The sequence below is a fragment of the Amblyomma americanum genome, chromosome 1 (genome assembly GCF_052857255.1).
Source record: "Amblyomma americanum isolate KBUSLIRL-KWMA chromosome 1, ASM5285725v1, whole genome shotgun sequence".
Taxonomy (NCBI): Eukaryota; Metazoa; Arthropoda; class Arachnida; order Ixodida; family Ixodidae; genus Amblyomma; species Amblyomma americanum.
In genome coordinates this window covers 488,660,182-488,681,958 of record NC_135497.1, presented here as the reverse complement: position 1 = coordinate 488,681,958, position 21,777 = coordinate 488,660,182, and the positions used below count along the sequence as shown (strand labels likewise).

The following is a 21,777-nucleotide window of genomic DNA, read 5'->3' as shown; positions in this document are numbered from 1 at the left end:
CTCTTTCAGCCATTCCCGCCCTCTCGCACTCTTTATATGCCGACGACATCACCCTGTGGACCTCCACGGGTAATGTCGGCACCATTGAAGAGACACTACAAGCGGGGGCAGATGTGGTGACCTCCTATGCCCATCAGGTCGGCCTTGCATGCTCTCCTACAAAATCGGAACTTCTGGTCCTTCGCCCCCCTCGGGGAAGACTAGACAAAACTCCCCCACCTGGCATCGATGTCACCATTGATGCCACCCGCACACCAGAGGTAGACAAAGTTCGCATCCTGGAGATGGTTCTCCAGAACAATGGCAAGAACACTTCCACAATCACCAAGCTCACTGCTACCGTTCAACAAACCGTTCGCCTCATCAGACGAATCGCTAACAAACACTGAGGCATGCGGGAACACGACCTCCGCCGTCTGATCCAGGCTTTCGTCCTTAGCCGGGTAGTATACTCCCTGCCCTATCTCTTCCTCTCCCGAGTAGAGGAGAACAAAGTCAACTCCCTCATCCGTCAGGCGTACAAGACGGCCCTCAACCTCCCCCAGCACACGTCGAATGAACGCCTTCTTAAGATGGGCGTACACAACACCCTCGCCGAGCTCACCGAGGCCCATCGATCTGCCCAACTTGATCAGCTCACCTCCACCCTAGCCGGCCGTCACATTCTTGATGCCATTGGCCTACACCCCCCTGGCTATTATACCCCCACCGCACACGGAACCTCATCACCATTCACCCACTCCCCAATAACATGCATCCCGAGCATCACGCGGCTCGTCGTGCTGCTCGGGCTGCAGCCCTACACAAACACTATGGCGCACAGCCGGAGAGCGTCTACGTCGACACAGCCTCTTAGACCTCCTCTTCCGCCTTTTCCCTGGCGGTAATGTCCAATTCGTACACCCCTATTACGGCAGGCACTGTCATTGCCTCCACTCCTGCGGTAGCGGAAGAGGCAGCCGTAGCCTTAGCCATCGCTACTACATCGGCGACCCACATTTTCAGCGACTCAAAGACCGCGGTCCGCAACTTTGCGAAAGGCCGCATCTCCGAACCCGCTTTCCGGCTACTAAGCCGGTCTCCCGCCCCTACCCCACCTATTCAGCTTCTCTGGGTCCCGGCCCACGCCGGCCACCCAGGTAACGACGCGGCTCATTCTTTAGCTCGAGGTTTCGTCAGCCGAGCAGGAGCCGCCGACGCCTGGGGAGACGCTCGAGATCGAATGGTCGCGTATCACGAGATCACTCTACACTACCGTGAGCAAAGGCTAACGTATCCCCCTCCGCACAAGTCTCTCACTTAATTGCAGCAGGTGACGTGGCGACAGCTACAATCCCGCACATTCCTCTCCCCTGCCCACTTAGCCCTGGTTTACCCGGGATTGTTCACGCCAGTATGCACCCTCTGCCGCGCTCCGAAAGGGGATTTTTCACACATTCTTTATTCTTGCTCTGAGCTCCTTCCACCAGCCGATTGGCAACTCACAGACCTCGAGCGATGGGAGGCTGCGGTGTCCAGTTCTGACCCGGCTGCCCAACGGCAGCTAGTGGACTGGCTTTGGAAGTCGCTGAGAAGCATCACCTTCCGGCCACGACACGCATCCAAGAGCAATCCCATCACTAGGATGTAATAATTAAGGCTTGCTCTACTTTATAAGTCTTTCACCACCACCATGCAATATTTCTCCTGCTAAAAACAGCATTCGCCATATGACTCACTTGAGACAGCCGCTGGTCTGGTCTCACTCGCACGGCACAGTTAGGCGCACTAAATGTTCCAAGCAGTAACATCCGTATTATGTAGAGATAAAGTGCGTCGAGTTACTACGAACTGGCAATGCTCGAGTCAAATTTGAAGTTTCCTTTAAAGCTGTCATGTATTCAAATCATATATGATGATGACTGAATTTTGTTTTAAGCTTGTTCGTCTAGAGGAATATTTTCGGCACAAAAAAATTTATCAGTAATGCCATAAAGTATGACCGTATAGCTCCCGCAGATTCGGCCAGATGCGCAGTGTAATCTCTGGATAAACCAACCACACCATTGCATGATACTGCAGGAAGAAGGACGTGATCCGCCGGCGTGTCTTCATCAAGTCCATGATCGGTGTTCTATGGGTGGACGTCGTGCGGGTGACTGTCTGCACGCTGGCCTACTTCGGCTGCCTTTTCGCCAGAGTGCCAGCCCTAGAGTAAGTCTGTCATATGCAGTAAAGGTTTCAGGAGGTTATCCACCACAGCAGAACACAGTAGAGAGGGAGATGGCGACACCACCCTGTGTCATCACCTCCCTCTCTCCTGTCTCTGCTGTGGCGGATAGCCTCCCGAAGTCTCACCAACTGGCCTACACATCTACCCTCCTAAGCAGTTAAGGTACCTGTGCGGTGCAACATTTTAGTTGAGGTCAAGGACTAATGTCGTTCACTTGAGCCGGAAAGCCTAAAACAGAAACAACCAGGCCTGTCCGACAATTATAAGGCACGCTTAGCACAAGAAAATACGCATCGTAACGGTAATGCAGCATAACGTTTTTGGCCTATCCGGCTCCCCATGGATGTAACTCAAATTTAAGCAAAAGAGATAGTACCTCGCGTTTTTACCAAACTATTTTCAAAACAACAGAAGAGCAAGGTTCCGGGCTAGTTGGTAATGCATAGTACTTAGCAACAGCGCAAAGAAACGCGTACACCACGAAGAAACCACACACACGAGCGCTGACTCACAACAGTGAGCCAGCGCTCGTGTGTGTCGTTTCTTCGTGGTGTCCGCGTTTCTTCCGCGCTGTTTCTAAGTATAAGTACTATTTTAAAAGCTAACACAACTCCGACGAAATAATACTGCTTACATCTCCGCTACCCCAAATCAATGACAAAATTGTTTCGCAATAAATGGACTTGACTGACATTGGAGCAGGGCAACTAGATGACAAGGGATGTCCATTAGAGTCGAAGTCGAAGCTTTAACAACGAAATAGAGCGAAAATAAGGTTTAGCGCTTTCGTCCGTGCCTAAGCCCACACTTTTTTCAGTGTGAGTGCACAGTTTTCCTTTTCAACTTCTGCAAAGTACGCAGGAATAGTAGGCATGCTCTATTGCGCATGCTGAGCTAATTTTAGTAAAGCAGGTTTGCAGTCTGAAGTAGCATATTTTCGATGGTAGGTTCGCGCAGCATGGAGGACAGAGTTAACTAGATATAAATGATTAAGGCTTTTGCTTTTCAGTGAACATAGCCGGTCTGATGATGACAATCACTGATAACAATAAAAAAATGCATACCCGTGAGAAAACAAGCCCGCGAGTCCTCACCGTGAATAATTATTACGTCGTCCAGGAAGCACTCAAATGAAAAAGGAGGCAATTATTACCCACCGCGGTTGCTCAGTGGTTAGAGCGCTCGGCTACTGATCCGGAGCACCCGGGCTCGAACCCGACCGCGGCTGTCGCGTTTCGATGCAGGTAAAGCGCAAAGTCGCCCGTGTGCTGTGAGATGCCAGTGCCCGTTAAAGACCCTCGAGTGATCGAAATTATTACGGAGCCCTCCACTACGGTGCCTCTTTTTTCCTTACTTCTTTCACTCCCTCCTTTATCCCTTCCCTTACGGCACGGTTCAGGTGTCCGCCGAGATGTGACACAGTTATTCCGCCATTTCGTTTCCCCAACAACCAATTTCAATTTCGAGGCCGTGAAGAAATCATTCAAATGGAATATTTGCAATTGGAGATGTCTTCGAAAGTAAAATAATAATAAAGCTAAGAAGAAAATTTCATTCCTTTTCCTTCGAATAATTAGCCAGCGCTACAGTTTTAAGCGTCTTCAGGCGATCTACGCGATTTCTTAAACATACGCACTGTTTACTTTTCATCTTGTCACTCTACCACTGCCGTTTTTCTCCATCATCATCAGCAGCAGCCTGACTACGCCCACTGCAGGGCAAAGGCTTCTCCAGTGCATCTCCAATTAAAGCTGAAGTCATCGTATCCCCGCAAACTTCTTAATCTCATCCGCCCTCCTAACCTTCTGCCTCCGCCCTGCTACTCTTTCCTTCTCTTGAAATCCACTGCGATACCCTTACGAACCAGCGGTTGTCTTGCCTTCGCATCACATGTCCTGCCCAAGCCCGTTTTTTCCTCTTGCTTCCGACCAGCATGTCATTAACCGGCGTTTGTTCCCTCACCCACTTCGCCCACTTCCGGTCTGTTAACGTTACACCTATCATTTTTCTTTCCATGGTTCGTTGCGTTGCCCTTAACTTAAGCTGAAACCTTTTCTTTATCCTCCACGTTTCTGCCCCCTAGGTGAGTACCGGTCAGATACAGCTGTTGTGCATTTTTCTCTTCGGGTATGTTGGTAAACTGCTATTCATGATCTGAGAGAACCGGCCATATGCGCTCCACCCCATTCTTATCCTTCTAGTTATTTTCCTCTCATGATCCGGATCAGCTGTCACTACCTGCCCTAAGTAGACGTATTCCTTTACCACTTCCAGCCCCTCGCTGCCAATTGGGAACTGCTGTTCCATTGCTAGGGTGCTGAACATTACTTGGGTTTTCACTGTGTTCATTTTTAGACCAAACGTTCTTCTCTGCATGTCTAACTCATTGATCCTGCTTTGCAGTTCATCTGCTGAGTGACTCAGCAAGGCAATGTCATCAGCGAATCGCAAATTACTTAGATATTCTTCATTAATTTTTATTCCGAACTGTTCCAAATCCAGGCTTCGAAACACCTCCTGTAAGCAGGCGGTGAATTGCAGCGGCGAGATTGTGTCGCTCTGCCTGACACCCTTCCTTATGAGAATTTTATTGCTTACTTTATGGAGGACAACGGTAGCTGTACAGTAGTTATATAATCGGCATTTTCACATAAGACTCCTCTGCAATCTTATTCTGCAATGCCTGCATGACTGCTTAGGTTCCCACTTAGTCAAGTCCTTTCTCATAATCAATGAAGACTTTATATCGGCGTCAGTTATATTCTGCGGATTTCTTCATTACCTGATTGGCAGTGTGATTATGGTTTATTGTTGGGTAACCTTTACGAAAACGTTCTTGATTATTTGGTTGGTTCAAATCTAAGGTTGTCCCTCACTCTAGTAGCATTACCTTAGTTGATATCATGTAGGCAACGGACGGTAGGCTAATCAGTCTGCAATTTTTCAAGTCCTTGACGTTCCCTTTCTTATGGATCAAGATAATGTTAGCGTTCTTCCAAGCTTCTAGAACGCTAGAGCTCATAAGGCATTGCGTATTCAGGGTGATTAGCTTTTCTAGGACGATCTCCCCTCGGTCCTCCAACAGATCTGCTGTTACCTTATCCTCGCCAGCTGCTTTTCTCATTTTCATTGCTCCTAAGGCTTTCATTACTTCCTCTTTCGTTAATTGCAAAATTTCCCACTGCTGTGTTTTACTGCCTCTCTCATTAACATTCTGATTGCATTGGCTACTGTATAGATTTCTGTAAAACTGTTCGGCTGCTTTAGCTATCTTATCTATATTGCTAATTACAATGCCCTCTTTGCCTTTCAACGCATACATCTGGCTTTTACGTATACCTAGTTTCCTCTTCACTGCTTTTAGGCTGCCTCCACTGTTTATATCGTGCTCGATTCTCTCAATATTTAACTTCCTTATGTCGGCTACATTGAGCTTATTAACTTTGGTAGCTCTACAATTTCTATTATGTCCGTAGGGTTAGACGATTTCATGCTTTGGCGCTTCTTAATCAGATCTTGCGTCTCGTGCCATATAACTTCCTGGTATGCTGTCGTATACCAATCCTACTGCCTACTTCTACTCGGCATTAAGATCGTCTTTCTCATTTAAAGCCAAATATCTGCTGTGCAGCGATACCCTGAATTCCTGTTCTTTCCCCCTTACCGCTAACAGGCTAATTGGCTTCCGCTTCATTAATTGCTTACGTTCCCTCTTCATGTCTAGGCTAATTCAAGGCCTTACCATTCTGTGGTCGCTACAAAGCACGTTTTCGAGGACCTCTACATCCTGCACCTGTAAATGCCGCCCCCTTTTGATAAGATTTTTGTGCTTTTTAAAGCACGTTATCAGCTGCCAAGAGAAATTATCGAAGCTTGCCATATCGTGAAAGGATGGGACAACTGTGCAAGTGACGCATATATTGCCTTGGCAAAAAAAAAGATTGCTTGCCATGAATCAGTTGTCAAGTAATAATTCATCCATACACGTTGTTTTATGTATTTTTCAGACGCTTTTTCCTCAATTCATCGTCACTTAAATTTTTACCTCCGCCTTTCTTCTCTTCTGTTTTTTTTTTGCATGTATCCACAACATATATTCTCTACTTCAAGAAAACATAGTACTGGGCTAATTATTGATGCATAGTTGGTGGTCGCACGATATAGTCTGTAGCCTTGTGAATAAAATTCAGTTGTGAGAAAGCGCTCGTGTGTGTCCCCTTTCTTTGGTCGTCGTATTTTCTGTGCAGTTTTTTCATCATGAATACAGGTACAGACGTGTACCACTCATTATACAGTAGTGAGCATTAGGCGGACTGCTACTCGTTGAGACCCAAATGCGTACTTTATGCCACTTTGAAGTCGCAGTACTTAGGTCCTTGCTAGCCGAAAAACCAGCGTTCTATTCGTATCCTCCTTTGAGCTTGGGATGCTACCTGGTGGCCTTGGGAAGTCCCTGCAGAGCGTTTTCATAGCACATGCCCGCATCCTGCAAGTTGCCCGCTTTTCCACCGTATGTGTGGGCGTTCACTGGCAGACGTGAAACAGAGGTAACCTGTACGGTTTTTCACTTGTGCGTTCGTGCAGGCTGCTCATGGTGGGCTCCACCAGGGGCGACATGACTGCGGCCGCCATCCTGCTGGTGGCCGTCAGCGCAGCCGAGTACCTCATATCGGTCTACAACATGGACCTGCTCATCGTGTTCGGATGCCGCATGCGCGCCATGCTGCAGGGGGCCATCTTCCGCAAGGTGCGAGGGTGGGACTCAATATTTTGCTTTATGCTAGTCATTTCTCTTCGAAAAAGCGTTAAGACTGTTCACCGAAGTATGGTTGTACGGTTTCGACCCTGCAGTGTTTCGTATACTTGTCTTTAAACAGAGGCTTACGAATTCTCAGGTGAGGTGCCCAAGCGTGGAATGCCTGTGGAAGTGAAGTCGATGCGGGTTTCGTCTGCACTTATCTTTCGTGCATATATTTTTATAGCTTTTCACCGGCTCGCCTAACTTTTCATAAAGATGCCCCCAGGCAAGCTCAAAACACAGCGTTCACGTTGAGTATTTTGCACCGTATCTTGAACAAGTTCCACTCATCGTGCAGGGCTCATTGAATATATTTCAAAGTAAAAAAAAGCTGTGCAGATTCACGTACATCTCGGCAGAATTGCCAAGTGTGCAGGCTTAAATATTTTTCGTTAAGCCCTATTTTCTGCAGGCCTAGTTCGTTCGTAACGCAGGCACCGCTCAAAGCCCTAGGACAAGACGGTGCGCAAGTGCTACTTTAAACTGTTTATTATTCCTCTAGCGATCTCCTTGTACTCGCACAACCAAAACGAAGTGAATAAAATGCAAAAAAAAGAATGATCTGGTGCCGCTTTGATATTGCCCCGTTACACCAGGGAGCGTGTTCCCTGTCAAGCCAACTTTGGCGTCTTTTTTTATCACGCTCCCAGCATCGCTTTGATTGATTGATTGATTGATTGATTGATTGATTGATTGATTGATTGATTTAAACATACGTCTCATGTCGTCGCCGACGATAGGTGTCAATATTAAACGGTCTGCAGAACCGAAAAGCACCTTTAGGGTGGAGTCATAGATAATGCTAGCCGCATTATTTCACACTGTCACGGGCTCCTAATACGTACGATTAGAGCAGCGTTCTCCCGCTTTTTTTCAGTCGTTGGGACGCGTTAGGCCGCACAAAGTTGCGTTGCGCCTATATCCGAACGATCTAAACCACCAGGTCGGCAGCGCTTTCTGCGCTGTGCTGCTGTCTATCCCAACCTACTCGAACACAGTGTTTCACTTGTTCCATTATAATATTCGGAGAAAAGTTACGTTCTTTCCCACTTCGATTTCTATATCTTCTGCGGTGAAATTTTTGGGCGATGCCCAGTGGACTGGCCTGAATGGTTCAGAAAAAATTTGACGTCTAAAACTATTTTTATTTCCCAACAACACTACCGACAGAAAACTCATGTAGCCAGAGCCAAACCGAGCAGTTCAATCATTTTCAAGGGTTATTCTTGCCGCGTTCCTTCATAATAATATATGACAGGAAAAAGTTCAGCCTGTGGCAGGCCTTCGCATGCATGGCACTGCTTTACCAAATGCCTTTGGCGCCCATTTCAGTCGTGGTCCTTTAACCGGCTGTTCATGAAATGGCTGCTGCGGTGAATGTAATATTCGCCGCGGGATAATGATAGCGGTAAGCAATCCCTTTTTTCTGTGCAGGCGGCAGAATTTACATCTAACAGTAAATCCTCCGTTCAATTTTCACTCATTCAAATTCATTCAAATTCAAACTCAATTTTCACTGTTTTGGCTGACTTTGCGGGACAAAAACAGCAGTGGGATGATTGAGCGTTGTAAAACTTTCTCATGTTTAAGAATGACTTTCTCTGAATTCGCGGTGGCCAAAGGCTTTTTCTTTCTTATATCTTGTGCCTACTCTCTCAAATGCTATTTTTTGCTTCAGTCGTACTTGTACATCAGATTTCCGTTTCGAAAGCAAATTTTGGGCAACCGCGCTAACAGCTATAATAATGATAATAATATTAATCTCTTTATTTTCCATCATTTTCTACATGATGGAAGGGTCTTGCAGTAAAAGCTGTCGTAAAGCAGCTTGACAGAGTCCCAAGTCCCCCCCTTGACCCTTGGCCATGGCAAGGCGGGAGACCAATATCAAGATGTAAATACAAACAGCAGAGTGCAAAAATTATTAACAATAGTACCACAGATTAAAGAATATACAATACTAAAAGAATACAATGAATGTTTTTGAACACAGGTAAAAGAAATAAACAAGGAGTAAAACAAAAAAGAAGCATATGTCAAGGAATGGACAAAAAAATGCACACATTTGTTAAAAACGAATGCCACACTTTTTCTGCAATAAAGCACCGTATTCTCAATGATATGCTGTATTTAAGAAAGTAAGTGTAAAGTAAGTCTTGACGTGACGACTCTGGAGGATAAATATCTGCATGCGACAAACTGTTAATCAAGCGGGGCAATCTATTTTCCTCTAGCGTGTGAAAACCATACGTCGTTCTGTATGTGTTAACTCTCCAGGGATCTCGGTTGCGGGTTTGGTATGCTTGTTCTCGTTATTGTAGGTTAGTCAGTGTTCGAAGAAAGCATGTGTTAGTAGACTTCTCGTTTGTAAGCGCGACTAAGGGTGTAGTCTGGAAGCTTTATTACTGGAACGGTTTTATAGTTCAACAAAACTGGCTAGTGTGTTGTAATAGCGGTACACGTTCAACTATGCGCAATAAGCTTTTTTGCGATACATACAGTTTTCTCAGGTTCTCCTGTGTTGTCGAGCCCTACGTTAAAATGCCGTAATTTAGGTCACAATGAAGTAGAGATCGATATGTTGTAATTTTGACATTACATGGTAGTGCATGCCCATTTCGGTAGACAATACCGATAACTTGTGACAGTTTTGCAACAAGACTGACAATGTGGTCATCCCAAGACAAGACATCCTTTCTTTGAAGATAACACCTAATGTTTTAAATGACTGTACAACTTCTAAAGAAACGGACCTGAAGAAAATGTTCTTGGCTAAATGAACTTGTTTATTCTTAGCTCTGAACACGATGGCTTTCGTTATAGAAATGCTTAACTGTAATTAATTTTTTTAGTCCAAGTGTCAAGCTTTGCTAGTGTGTGATTGGCTAAATCTACTTAACTGTCAGTGTTGTCTCCCGTTAGAAAAAGGCTTGTGTCGTCTGCGTAAATAGTCAACTTTACTTCTGGTGAAACATGGACGATGTCATTAATATAAATGTTACGAGGAAATGGACCTAATATACTGCCTCGCGAAACACCGTTACATATGCATAGTGTTTCAGAAAGTAAACCGTTTACACTTACTGCTTGTTTGCAGTGCTGCGGATATGATATCCAAACCCTTCTGCCTTTAAACAAGTGGCCTTTGCAAACTCTTTTTTTATGAAGTCCTTACATGCAACAGTTTGCAAAGTTAATGAAGGTTAGTTGTTTTATTTAAGCACATTTTCTTTCAAAGATATAAGCTTGTTTTTTGGGGGGATAACCATCATCATTCTTCTAGTTAAAGTTAGGCGCAGCGATGCAACCTCAAAGCCAGCGAACCAAAAGAACTTGGGTATTCCGCAGAAAGATAAAAGTTGTGAACAGGAATAAAAAGAACTGAACAATAGAATTTGTCAGCAGGGGCACATTTACAACGGTCCGTGTCAAAGTTATTTTCATCACAGATTCTTCAGAAGTGCTTTTGTGATTTTTCTTTGCCAGTATATTGGTAATTTTGGTGATTGTAATGCCTTTTTCCTGCAAAGAAAAACACGAGGAAAGACTCTTGGTTTTTGCGCATGCGTGTCCGTCTAGAAAACGAAGTTTAAAAGAAAATGAATGCACAAATGAAGCATCAGTAGTGAGTGCAAGCGTGTGGTGAGCTTGCGTTTTCTGTAGGCAACTTCCCGTGAACAACGCCCAGTAAGCGGGTGGAGCTGCTTGCATACATTTACCGGACATGTTTTGAAATTCATGACTGCGGTCCTCTGCGCTCTTCTCAGGCCGTCCAGATGCCCGCAACCTTGAGGGGCACGTACCCCACCGGTTCCATCGTGTCCCTCTTGGCAGTCGACTGCGGCACACTGGCGCTGAGCATGATGGTCTTTCCCATGCCCGTGGGCGGCCTCATCACCCTGCCAGTCCTCCTCTGGCTCCTGGCGCAGAGGGCGGGGACACTGCCCACGCTCTGCTGCACAGCATGGATACTGGTCGTGTTCATAATGCCCTTTTGCGCATTCAGATTCCAAAAGAAGTTCTGGGTGAGAGCACGAAGTATTAACTTATACAAAGAATGTGGTCGGTCTAAGTTATATAGTGTTTTCTTAAAAATATCAATACCTAAGAGACGATACAACTTCTATTGGGGGAAATAAAATATATTAAACGCATTATTTCTCTAATGGCATGCACACAGCTCCATTAACAAGCTCTTTCACTCATTCCTGTAGCAACTTGAAGCCGTTAGGGTAATTTTTCCTGTCGTCGAAGAGGTTCACCTGTAGATGTTACAAGCGGAAAGTATTGATATAGACTGGCGCGGCTAACGAAATGTGTAGAAATGTAAATTGCGTTTCGAGAATATGCCAGATTGGTTCCTGAAGTTTCTTCCGAGAGCCACTTTAAACATAGGGTTTAAAATGGACCAAGTCAGAACCAGGAACTGTTGTGCTGTTAAAAAAAAGATTAAAAATGACGCAACCATGTGTTCTCGAAACATTTTGGGTATATGAGTAATCTGAGTCTTGCTTTGTATCAGCCGCGGAGTACGTTCATCATTTGGATAATATTCTCTCGGCCGAGGCGAACACAACGATTCCTGACTTAAGCTTCAGGTGCCGATGTACTCTTCAGTGCTAAAACATGAAGGGGCAGTCAATGTCAGGAAAGTTGTAAATCTCAGTGTGCCTTCAACCACCTAAATGAGCCCCAGCGCATTGAGTACCAGCAGTTCATTCATACAACTTGCATACCTTTTTTTGTCTTATAACTATTCGTTCGTAGGCGCATGAAGGCCTTAACACGTAAATGCAAGCATCAATCTTCTAGGCACTCTGAAATTGCGCATCTGGGTATTTATTCAAGAAAACGCGCTGAAATTCGATCGCCTTTTACGACACACAATTGCGTTCGCTTTGGTGTCCAAAGTTGATTTTATGTATTTCACGTTATTACGGCAGGTTCTTTTTCATTGAAGCGTTCGTTCGTAGCGTCTTACTGATGTGCGGGAAGCTAAGGGCGCAGATCCGGGCTATCAGGACAACAGAAAGCCTATATGACACGTTTGCTATTGAACGTTCAGCGAGAGTGCCTGCTTTGAGTGCCAAAATACGCGTCGTAATTTCGTGGCCTTATGCCTCATTGCTTGAATCTGGACCCATCTGCTTATTTCTTTGTCACTCCTTTATCTCCGCGTAATTTTCCGAGCACCAAATTTTGAGGCGTAATGTAGCGAATATAATACAGCTCTTAAAGATCTTAGGTCCTCATGGGAAAGTCGAGAGCATAATGTACCACCGCGAGTTATAGAAAAAATGCGTTCCCTTATTAAAGAATTTCGTTTAATCATCACCGTGACCAGACCGCTCGCGCGGTTTACGTCTTTTTACGCAGCAATCGCAGATGCAGGCTCGCGAGGAGCGCATCAAGAGTCTGTCTGACCTGTTCGCCTGCATCCGGACAGTGAAAATGTACGCCTGGGAAGCGGCACTGCAGGATACCGTGCAGCGGTTGCGCGCTGTCGAACTCTCCTGGCTGTTCAAGGCTAACCTGCTGGACGGTGTGCTCGATTCTGTCTACACGGCTTCAAGCTCTGTGGTGTGTACACTAACACCTTGCTTGTTACTCATTTTCGCTCAAGGAAAGCTGGGAGGAGAGGGAAAGATTAGCGGTTACGCTAATTGCATTGGCTCTTCTTCCTTAAGTATCTGGGGTTACTTAAAGTAGTATAGACACCTAAATTTTGCGGGCGTGGTTTCTTGTTTATAATGATGCGTAAGGCATTACTATACATACATAACCACTGGTATTCTCGTACGACCACTAAATAATTTATAAACGCATTTGTTTCTCGCGCTGTTTCGGTTTCGGTTTCAACAGTCTAATGAGGACTGTGACGTCAACGTGTACTTAAAGGTCGCGTGAGACATGAAAAACTGCAATATAATCGCTGCTTCCACACCCGTTGTCATCCCGACTCTTGAGGAAGGCTGAGTTCAGCACTGCAGTAAATTAAAACTATGAAGCAGCGATTATATGACGTTTCTTAATGCCTCACGTTACACAATAGCACTCTTTGACGTTACAGCTATCATTCGGCTTTTGAAACCGAAACAGTCCGACAGAAAACAATCGATTATAAATTATTTTGCCGTCTTACGTTAATATCACGTGGCGATTCTTACGCAGTAGTGTCTTCCGCCTTATTGTAGAGAAGAAAACATGCCACCAAAGTTACGTGTCTGTACTCCATTAACCCTTTACTTCCAAAACTGTTTTCTCGAAGGATGAACGAAAAGTACCGACCTTTTACTCTCCCTTTCATGCTACAAGGAACATACGAGGCAGAAAAAGCAAGATACTGACCTTCAGTTAGGCATGAAAGACTAGAATAAATTAACGAAAACGTAACAAAAAGTGTGGCTTCACTCAAAACGTTTGGGACAGTTCGGCTTCGTTATGCCTCTCTTTCGGACGTACCTTCCTGCGCTTGAATTGACCACCCGGAAAGTTCATTTTCGCGAGTTGTTATCAAGAAAAGTTGTTGGAAGAAATGAGTCCTGCAAAAGAGCTGGTATGGCACGCTAAAAGGTTGCGTTGGCCTTGTACTCGCAAAGCGTTACACCATTGTCTTCGCGCCTATTCCTGGTTTCTTTTCGAGTGCTTTTCGTTTCGTCTCCCTCAGACCGGATGGAGGAGGCCGCGACGTGTGGGTATTGCGGAAAGTGGTGCTCAACCGTCTTTACCTAATTAGTCGCGCACACCTAATTTCCAAGGTCGCAAAGCTGACGGTTTCAACCGTCAGACTCTCCTGTACGCTCAGCCTGAAGCCCAAAAGTGTTACCTTCCCAACCCCAAACGGAAAATGTGGAGGAAAAAGTGGGGGATGTCATGTGTGTGAGAACCATTCCTTTCTTTGAATCTTTCCTCTCATATCTCTTTCAACTCTCCTATTGCCCGCACGGGGCAGCGATTGTGGTCCCGCTTGAGCCTGTGGGCAGGCCAAGTGCACTTTTCATTCTTCCTGCAGTCGCAACAACAACAAACACGTGTTACTTAAGCGGTTGGGGTAGATGTTGCGGGACAGCGAGTAGGGCCCTCAGTCTAAGGCCCCAACAGCCCTCCACGCTGCTTCAGCCCGGTGAACGAGCAGAAGCTAGCCCTCCATTTCGGGTGCGCACAGAACGCTCTTCCCGTCTGCTTTGGTACAAGGGCCATTTTAATATCTTGACAGGCAAAGGCTTTGTGCTAAAAGGCTGCTAGAGCCCAAGTAGTGGGCATCAATGGCAATAGCAGGCTAGGTAAAATCGCTGGAGACGAGAGAGGCAGGGTAATGTCCTTGGAGCATACGAAGAGAGACCGCCTGGGCAAGTGAGAGGCGCCGAGAGGCGGGGCAAAAGCGCTGCGAGTCGGGCGGCAGCAGGCGAGGATGTCTCGGTACCCAGGGAGTACTGGGGTGAAAGCTTTCGGAGACGCACCTGGCGAAACCGGCGGCGCATCAGCTCAGTAGTAAAAAGCGCTAGTCCGCCCAGACATGCGCCTCTTTACGGCCACCCAGCACTTCGTGTCCCGGGGTCCACACGAGCGTGGTCGGCGGTGCGCGGGTGGGGAGATGTCGAAGGAGAGTAGCAGCGGTGTGCTTAACAACTAGGTCGCGGTACCCGCGACAGGGGGAGGCCGGGTCGATATAAACAAGGAGGGTTACGGAGGGGCTGGGGATAGTGACAGCTAGAGATTTAGTGACTCTAGTGACAGCCAGAACGATGCCAACTCTAATGCCGGCTGAGAGCTGAGGGTACGGAGCGAGGCTTCCGTGGGAAGACGAGCCGTGTGGTCAACCACGAATGTCGTGAATGCAGGAAGCGATGCATATATGGTTGCGTCTACGCAGAGGGCGGACGAGGACCAGCCATAGCGGCGCCGGAGATAGTCCGCCCAGGTGGAGCTGCGGGCATAGTGGAGAGTAGGGTGCATATGGCGTGGGATCGGATTTATTTTAGAGAAAGTTTGTACTGACCGAGGCAGAGAGTTTGGTTGTAGGGAGTGAACGAACAGTTGATGAATGTCGAGGCAGCCCAGGAGGGCCCGACCGGAGGGGGACAAAATCAGGCTTTGTAGTTGCGCGTGGGTATGGCCTTTGACCACCTCATTCGAACTGTTATGAAGGCCGAGTGCAAGAAGTGGCAAGCTAGGGGTGGTCGGTGGTAGGCCTGACTCTTGTAGATTCGGCGAATTAAGGTATCGACTCTGCCGTGGTGTGAAAGAGTAAGGACTAGGTAAGGGACAACACCCTGGAAGTGGTTCAGTAAGAGCACTTGGACGAAGCGCAGAGCGCGGGCTTTCGCGAGGCCCGCACGACGATGTAAGGATACTGCAAACAAGGCCGAAAAGCTGCATGACCTGTGCAGGAAGGCCGTTTTTAGAGAAACCGCCACGTCCGTCAGCTTGGAGGTGGAGGCATAAGCCGCGAAGCGAAGTGACTGTTGGAATAGTGGTGCCATGGAGGAACAGAACTATGCAGGTGGGGGTGGCAGGGGTACGGACTGGCCGCGCACAAGGAGTTGGAATTTAGACGGGGAAAGGGTCACGCCGCAGGAGGCTGCGTAGGATGTGATGGTGTCGAGGCCGCCCTGTAGGCTGGATTGAATGTGGCCCGCCAAACCGGCGTTTGACCAAAGAGTGATATCATCCGCGTAAATCACTTGCGGAAGGTCAGGGATGTCGGAGAGGACTGCCGAGAGACCGGCAAAAGGAGCCGAGATGTTGAAATAAGATAATAAAATAAGATAAGATAATAAGATAAGATGAGATAATAAGATAATATAAGGTAATAAGATAAGATAATAGATGATGAACGGAGATAATCAAAAGGAGCGGAATAAGACAGCATCCTGTGTGGTGCAGCGGACGAGTAGGGGGAAGGGCGGGGACCGAAGTTTTCCGTGGCCGACTGTAGCGGTGCGGTCAACGAGGAAGGCCTATACGCGATCGTACGGGGGCCACATTAAGTAGAAGCTAGACCGCATTAGATAGTGACGTGCGAGACGCTGTCACAGGCGGCATGGAGATCAAGTGCCAGGATCTCCTTGTGAATGATGGGGTGAGGTGTTCGAGAATATTGTGGCAAAGTTGGAGGAGGGCATCGTTTGTGAAAAGATGCCTACGGAAGCAGTATTGAGTATGTGGGAGGAAAAAGCGCGAGTCAGGATGTGGTTAGAGACGTCCCAGAATGGCATATTAAAGGAGCTTACCAATGTGCGAGGTAAAAGAGATAGGGCGAGCTTATACAGGTCGAGTAGTTCGCCAGGTTTCGGCATGAAAGTAACGTCGGCGTGGCGCTACTCGGAAGGCAAAGTGCCTGCTGACCAGAAGGTCCTTACCAGGGATCAGTGAGCTAGGAGAAGCTACGCGATTGTATCAGCGTGTAGAGTGGCGTGCCATTGGCCGTGGGCCGGATATAGCCCCATGCATGGTGGGCCCCGTTAAAGTCACAGACCGCTAAGAGGAGAGTGCGGCGTGCGAGGCGAGAGGCGTGATAAAAGTCGCAACAGAAAGGTTCAGAGCTGGAACCAGGAGGGCTGTTCAATGCGAGCACAAATACACTAGGAATCTGTCTAGATGGCGGGATCAGTTCCAGCAGGATATGGTAGGGGGTGGTTCCGTTGATGGCGTGAGTCACGCGCGCAATTTGTTTGCCCATATGCACTCCAGAGCGGCTGGGACCTGACGACATGCAACACGCATATCCGGGGAGGAGAGGCTAACAGCAGGGTTCCTGAAGGGCGATGATGGCTGACGGAGGCAAAGCAGTGGTCATAAGCTGTAGCAGGCAGGCGAGTTTGCGATGATAGCCTCAACAGTTCCATTTCAAGACCGTCAAAGGCTTTCGGTCGGAGCGGTGGGCTGGGCGAGAAAGGTTACGGGGCAGGGCCGCCACGCGATCCATAACTCTGGTGGTTGCGGCTGGCAGCCGAGGTAGGGAGAAACCCAGACGCGTATGGCGTTCTGCCAGAGCCTGATTCGTGGTGTGGGAGGAGGCAACTAGATGCTGCAGCTAGGTCAAGTTGGCGGAGAGGTCCTGTTAGCCATGAGTGAGCGTTTCGATGACCAGGAGTAATCCAGGCTCCACGGCTCCATGAAAGGCGTGACAGGCGGCGGTGGGAAGGATGGCGCAAGAGGGCTTTGAATATCGCGACGTATTTCGGCCGCATGGTTCGCAAGGTCGGACACGACATGGCAGAGGTCGTCGAGTTCGGTCTGGAGCTTGGAGAGGTGGGGCGTCGAAGAGGAAGCTGGTGTGAGTGCAGAAGCTGCCCCAAGATACGACAAATGGAGGGCGGGTCCTGACGAGGTAGAGCAGCTCTCTGAGTAGAGCGAGGCGTGTAGCGAGAGGTCGGCGACTAGCGGGCCTGAGAGCAACTTTTTTGAGTAGTAGGAGTTAGGGAGACCTGAGGACGGATGGGCTGAGTGCCCTGTAGTTGGGCAGGGGAGGAAACAGGAGGGCTGTGTGTCACAAGTGCTTGCGCCTCTGACGAACTAATTGGAGACGTAGAGGCCAAGTAGGCCCAGCAGTACCGGGCGGCGCATAGGCGCGTGCAGGTATGGGTTCATCTTGAAAACAAAAACCCGCGCTCACGGGCGAAGGACAAAGAAGGCTAGACACTGTCTCGCCGCTGAGCTTTATTGTCCCGGCACACGGATACCGCGTGAAGTGAGGCCAATGTTGCCGGGTTAGACAGGTGTCAGACCAAGAAAAGTGTCAGGTCAAAAGTGTCCACCTATTTTCTTTGTCCTCTGTCTGTGTGCGTTGATTTTTATTTTAAAGATAAACTACGTCCAATTAGCCCAAATCGCCATTCATCTGCAACAGGTTTTATTTTTATCGGCCTCTATTTTTTCGTCGGACACCTTTCTAACCCGGCTACATCGGCCTCAATATACGCGGTATGAGTGTTCAAGGACAAGAATGCTTAGTTGCGAGACAGCGCTTGTAGTGTCTAACCTTCTTCTTTCCCATTCGTCCTTGTGCGCTGGTATTTGTTTTCAAGATGAACTACATCCAACTAGGTCAAACCGCCATTCTTCTGCAGGCGGGGGAGCCGGTCGGATGTTCACCATCGCAAAGAACACAGCGTGGCTCATATTGCTGATGTTCGTGGTTGTTATCGGGGCTGCATAGCGAATACAGCGGGGTCTTTAGGCCTGGGCACTTGTCTCGACGGTCATCGCGTTGTCGGCAGATCGTGCACACCTGCTGCAGGGAACGGAAGGGCCTGCAGTGGGTCTCGAAACCGAAGTACATGTAGCATGTGACACGACGGCCCGTGAACGTAACTAAAGTGGTGTTGGAAGTTCCGAGGCGGCGAACATTAAGGATTTGATATCCCGGAATGCGGAGATATTGGAGCCAATCTTGGGGAGAGGGGGTGATGCCATCATGAAAGCCGTGTATGACCTCTTTACAACAGTCATCAAGGGCAGCTACACACGCTAGAACTGTGTGGCCCTTACCACTGTGTACAGCTAAGTCAAGCGCTGGTTTTGGCTCGTGATGGGCGCCTACGGCGTGCTGATGGCCAGCGCATTGGAACGGTAGCTGAGGTGACATGCCGCCTGCAAATAAAAGTGCAGGACGTGAGACCACACGCCGCGGCCAGGCCGCGGGCTGCGGTGTGAACGACTTGGGTGGCAAAGTTGAGGCCCGAGCGGGGCCTGAAGACTGTCTTATAGCCCGCCTTTAGCAACGGTGGCGGACGCGGGAAGCGGCATCGTTGTGAGTTGCTTGGGGAGGACGATGTGGCAGCTGCCAAGGCATTAAACTCCGGGTCGGGAGGAACATGCAAAATGATTGATTGATTGATTGATGTATTGATTGATTGATTGATTGATTGATTCTCCGACAACTCGCTGCACACCTGACGCCTTGGATTTCGCTATATAAACGTGATAGAAGAAAATAAACCGCACATACCTTAGCAAATCAATCTATGTATTATTGCTTAATAGCTAGTCATCATCTAGTCCCTGGTTTTAGCGAAGATCAAAGTCTTTAGTCGACATAAAAAAAACCAGATGCATTATCGCCGTGGAACGTACTGAACTCCTTTAAGGGTATGAAGTTGCCGACCAGGAAAGAGACGCATAGGCAGCCATGGACTCGTCGTTGTGCTTGACCGCTCGTCCCGCTTCGTGCACCGCAACTACCCCATTGTTGTTCGAGAAACAACAGGTATTGGCAGTCTCGCAAGGGAGCAGCAGTTCATAATTGGTATCGAGGTGTTGGAAATGGCAAGTAAGTGCGTCTACTTATGGCAGGTAGTGACCGCTGATCCGGCTCATGAGTGGGAAATAACTAGAATAAGAATGGGGTGGAGCGCATATGGCCGGTTCTCGCAGATCATGAGTGGAAGTTTACCAATATCCCTCAATACAGAAGTATACAACAGCTGTAACTTGGCGGAACTCGCCTATGGGGCAGAAACGTGGAGGGTTCAGCTTAAGTTAAGGACAACGCAGCGAGCTATTGAATATAAATGATAGGTGTAAAGTTCAAGTAGTAGAACTCGTAATTTTGGTGTCATTTTTTTCTATAATGATGCCGAAGACACTACTACGTATGAATCACCGTGTGATAATCGTCTACGACCCATAAATAATTTGTAATCGAATTCTTTTGTCCTGCTGTTTCGGTTTTGGTTTCAACCGCCGAGCGATGGCTGTGCCGTTAAAGAGTGCTTTTTTGTCATGTGAGGCATAGAAAAACGTCCATATAATCGTTTTTATTTACTTCAGTACTGAAGGCAGCTTTCCTCAAGAGCCGAAATGACAACAAATGTGGAAGCAGCGATTATATTTGTTTTTTCATATCTCACGTGACCTGTAAGCACACGTTGACGTCACAGTCCTTATTGGGCTGCTGAAACCAAAACCTATACATCACGGGAAAGAAATGTGAATATAAATTATTTTGCCGTCGTAGGAGAAAAGCAGGTGGTAATCCATGCATAACAATGCCTTATGCATCAGTACAAACAAGAAAACACCCACCCAAAAGTTATGTGGACAGGTGAAGAAGTGGACAGGGGAGCGCCAGTCCTGTTTACTCCTTCGTTTGTCCTTTTATTTTCGCGTTGCATTCTTTAACCGTGTCCAAGAGAAGGCAAATGTAGCAGGGGGCGGCAGAAAGTCAGGTGGGCGGATTATATTAAGAAGCCTGCGAGGACACGGTGGCCGCAGGTGGCAAAGGGCACTTTATTTGGAGAAACATGAGAGAGGTATTTGCTCTGCAGTGGGCGTAGTCGAGCTGATGATGATGATGATGATTACCGCTACCCCCCCCTACACACACACACACACATCCCGCGACTGGTTACTGCACCGGTCAATCCTAATACTTTGAGGAAAACGCTATGTTTACATTACGCGTGCTCTAATGCGAGTGTAGACGAGCGCAACGCAGATATACACTACTCCATCGAGTCACTAAACACGTCAACACGCAAAAGCACTTCGTGCCAACTTACCCGTTGCACTAACACCTCTTTTTGGGCTAGTTGGTGCATACTTGAATTAAAGAAAACCTAGCGCCAAAACCATGCAAACCACAAGGACGAACGACGACGCGACACAAGTGCTATTTTACTCACAACTGAATTTTTATTGAAGCCAGGATGCAGCTTATATACGGTGAATCTTCGAGGGGAGAGAAGGGTGACAAGGAGGAGGAGATGAACCAAAGCAACATCGCTTCGCAGAAACGGGCAGGCAGCCAAAAATCACACAAGAAAAAGAAAAATCGCATAACTGAAACTAAAAAGTTAAACTCTGAGGCAAAAAGAGATAAAGAAGGAGTAATGATGCACCTACAGCCAAATTTATTTATGTAGAAAGCCTCCAGGCTCATACGCGCAGTCTTATCTATACTCTTGCCAAGAATTTTCGTCTCTTACAAACACGCCTCGCACCCGTCGCAGCTCATTACGTGCGCAAACCAAATGAGCGTACTTATCTTTTAAGTCCGACAAATTTCGGGCTGGTCCCCCAAACGCTCGTTGATGCAGCGGCCAGTCTGACCAACGTAACACTTCCCACAAGTTAAGGGGATAGCGTAGACCACTCCTACGGAACACTTGATAAACAGTGCCGTGCTTTATCTGGCAACCCTGCTTCCGGCAGTTGAAGATTCGGGGCACAACTTTTCCAGCTTGTTGGGAGCCGAAACAACGACACCCACGCCGTACCTGTTGGCCACTTTCCTCAAGTTGTACGAGGTCTTGTGTACATAAGGCACAACTAGCGGCTTCTGTGTCCTGAAACGATCTTCTCCGGTATTTCTTCGGGTTTCGTGTTTAAGTTTTTGAAGGAGGGTCTCGCAAACAGCAACCAACACAGAGCAGGGGAACCCAGCCACCGAAAGTTGGCTCATCTGATTGTGAAAGCTATCTCGCAACTGATGCGGGCACGATTTCTTGAGAGAGGGCTCCAGGCAATGCGACGCTATTGCTCTTTTTACAGTCTTGGAATGCTTAGAATCAAAAGGCAAAAGATCTTTTTTGCACGCGGGTAATAGCCCCAGCAGGCGTTTTTCCAGGAAGGTTATTTTCAAATCTGAAAACTGTAAAACATTAGTGTCGGGTAGTTCATGCGTAAAAGCGAGCCGAAGACCATGTTTGTCCAAAGCATTTAAAACTTCGCCTACTGTAGAGGAGTAGGTGAATGACGTCTCCTTTTTTTAAGAGCACTGAAAAATCGTCCACATGCCTAAAAACCTTTAAAACCACTCCTC

General features: G+C 47.6%; 2 protein-coding genes across 5 annotated transcripts in view; one reads left to right on the top strand and one right to left on the bottom strand.

Moving 5' to 3' along the window:
- The window catches only part of l(2)37Cb (DEAH-box helicase 16 lethal (2) 37Cb), a 551,956-nt gene that overhangs the window by 204,632 nt on the left and 325,547 nt on the right, over positions 1–21,777 (bottom strand). The window lies entirely within an intron of this gene.
- The window catches only part of LOC144116084 (multidrug resistance-associated protein 1-like), a 194,839-nt gene that overhangs the window by 80,395 nt on the left and 92,667 nt on the right, over positions 1–21,777 (top strand). For all 3 annotated transcript variants that reach the window (XM_077650745.1, XM_077650744.1, XM_077650746.1), the window contains 4 exons: positions 2,062–2,193; positions 6,797–6,959; positions 10,778–11,035; positions 12,387–12,590. In XM_077650745.1, the coding sequence (XP_077506871.1) occupies positions 2,062–2,193; positions 6,797–6,959; positions 10,778–11,035; positions 12,387–12,590 (757 nt within the window). The remainder of the gene's footprint in view (positions 1–2,061; positions 2,194–6,796; positions 6,960–10,777; positions 11,036–12,386; positions 12,591–21,777) is intronic.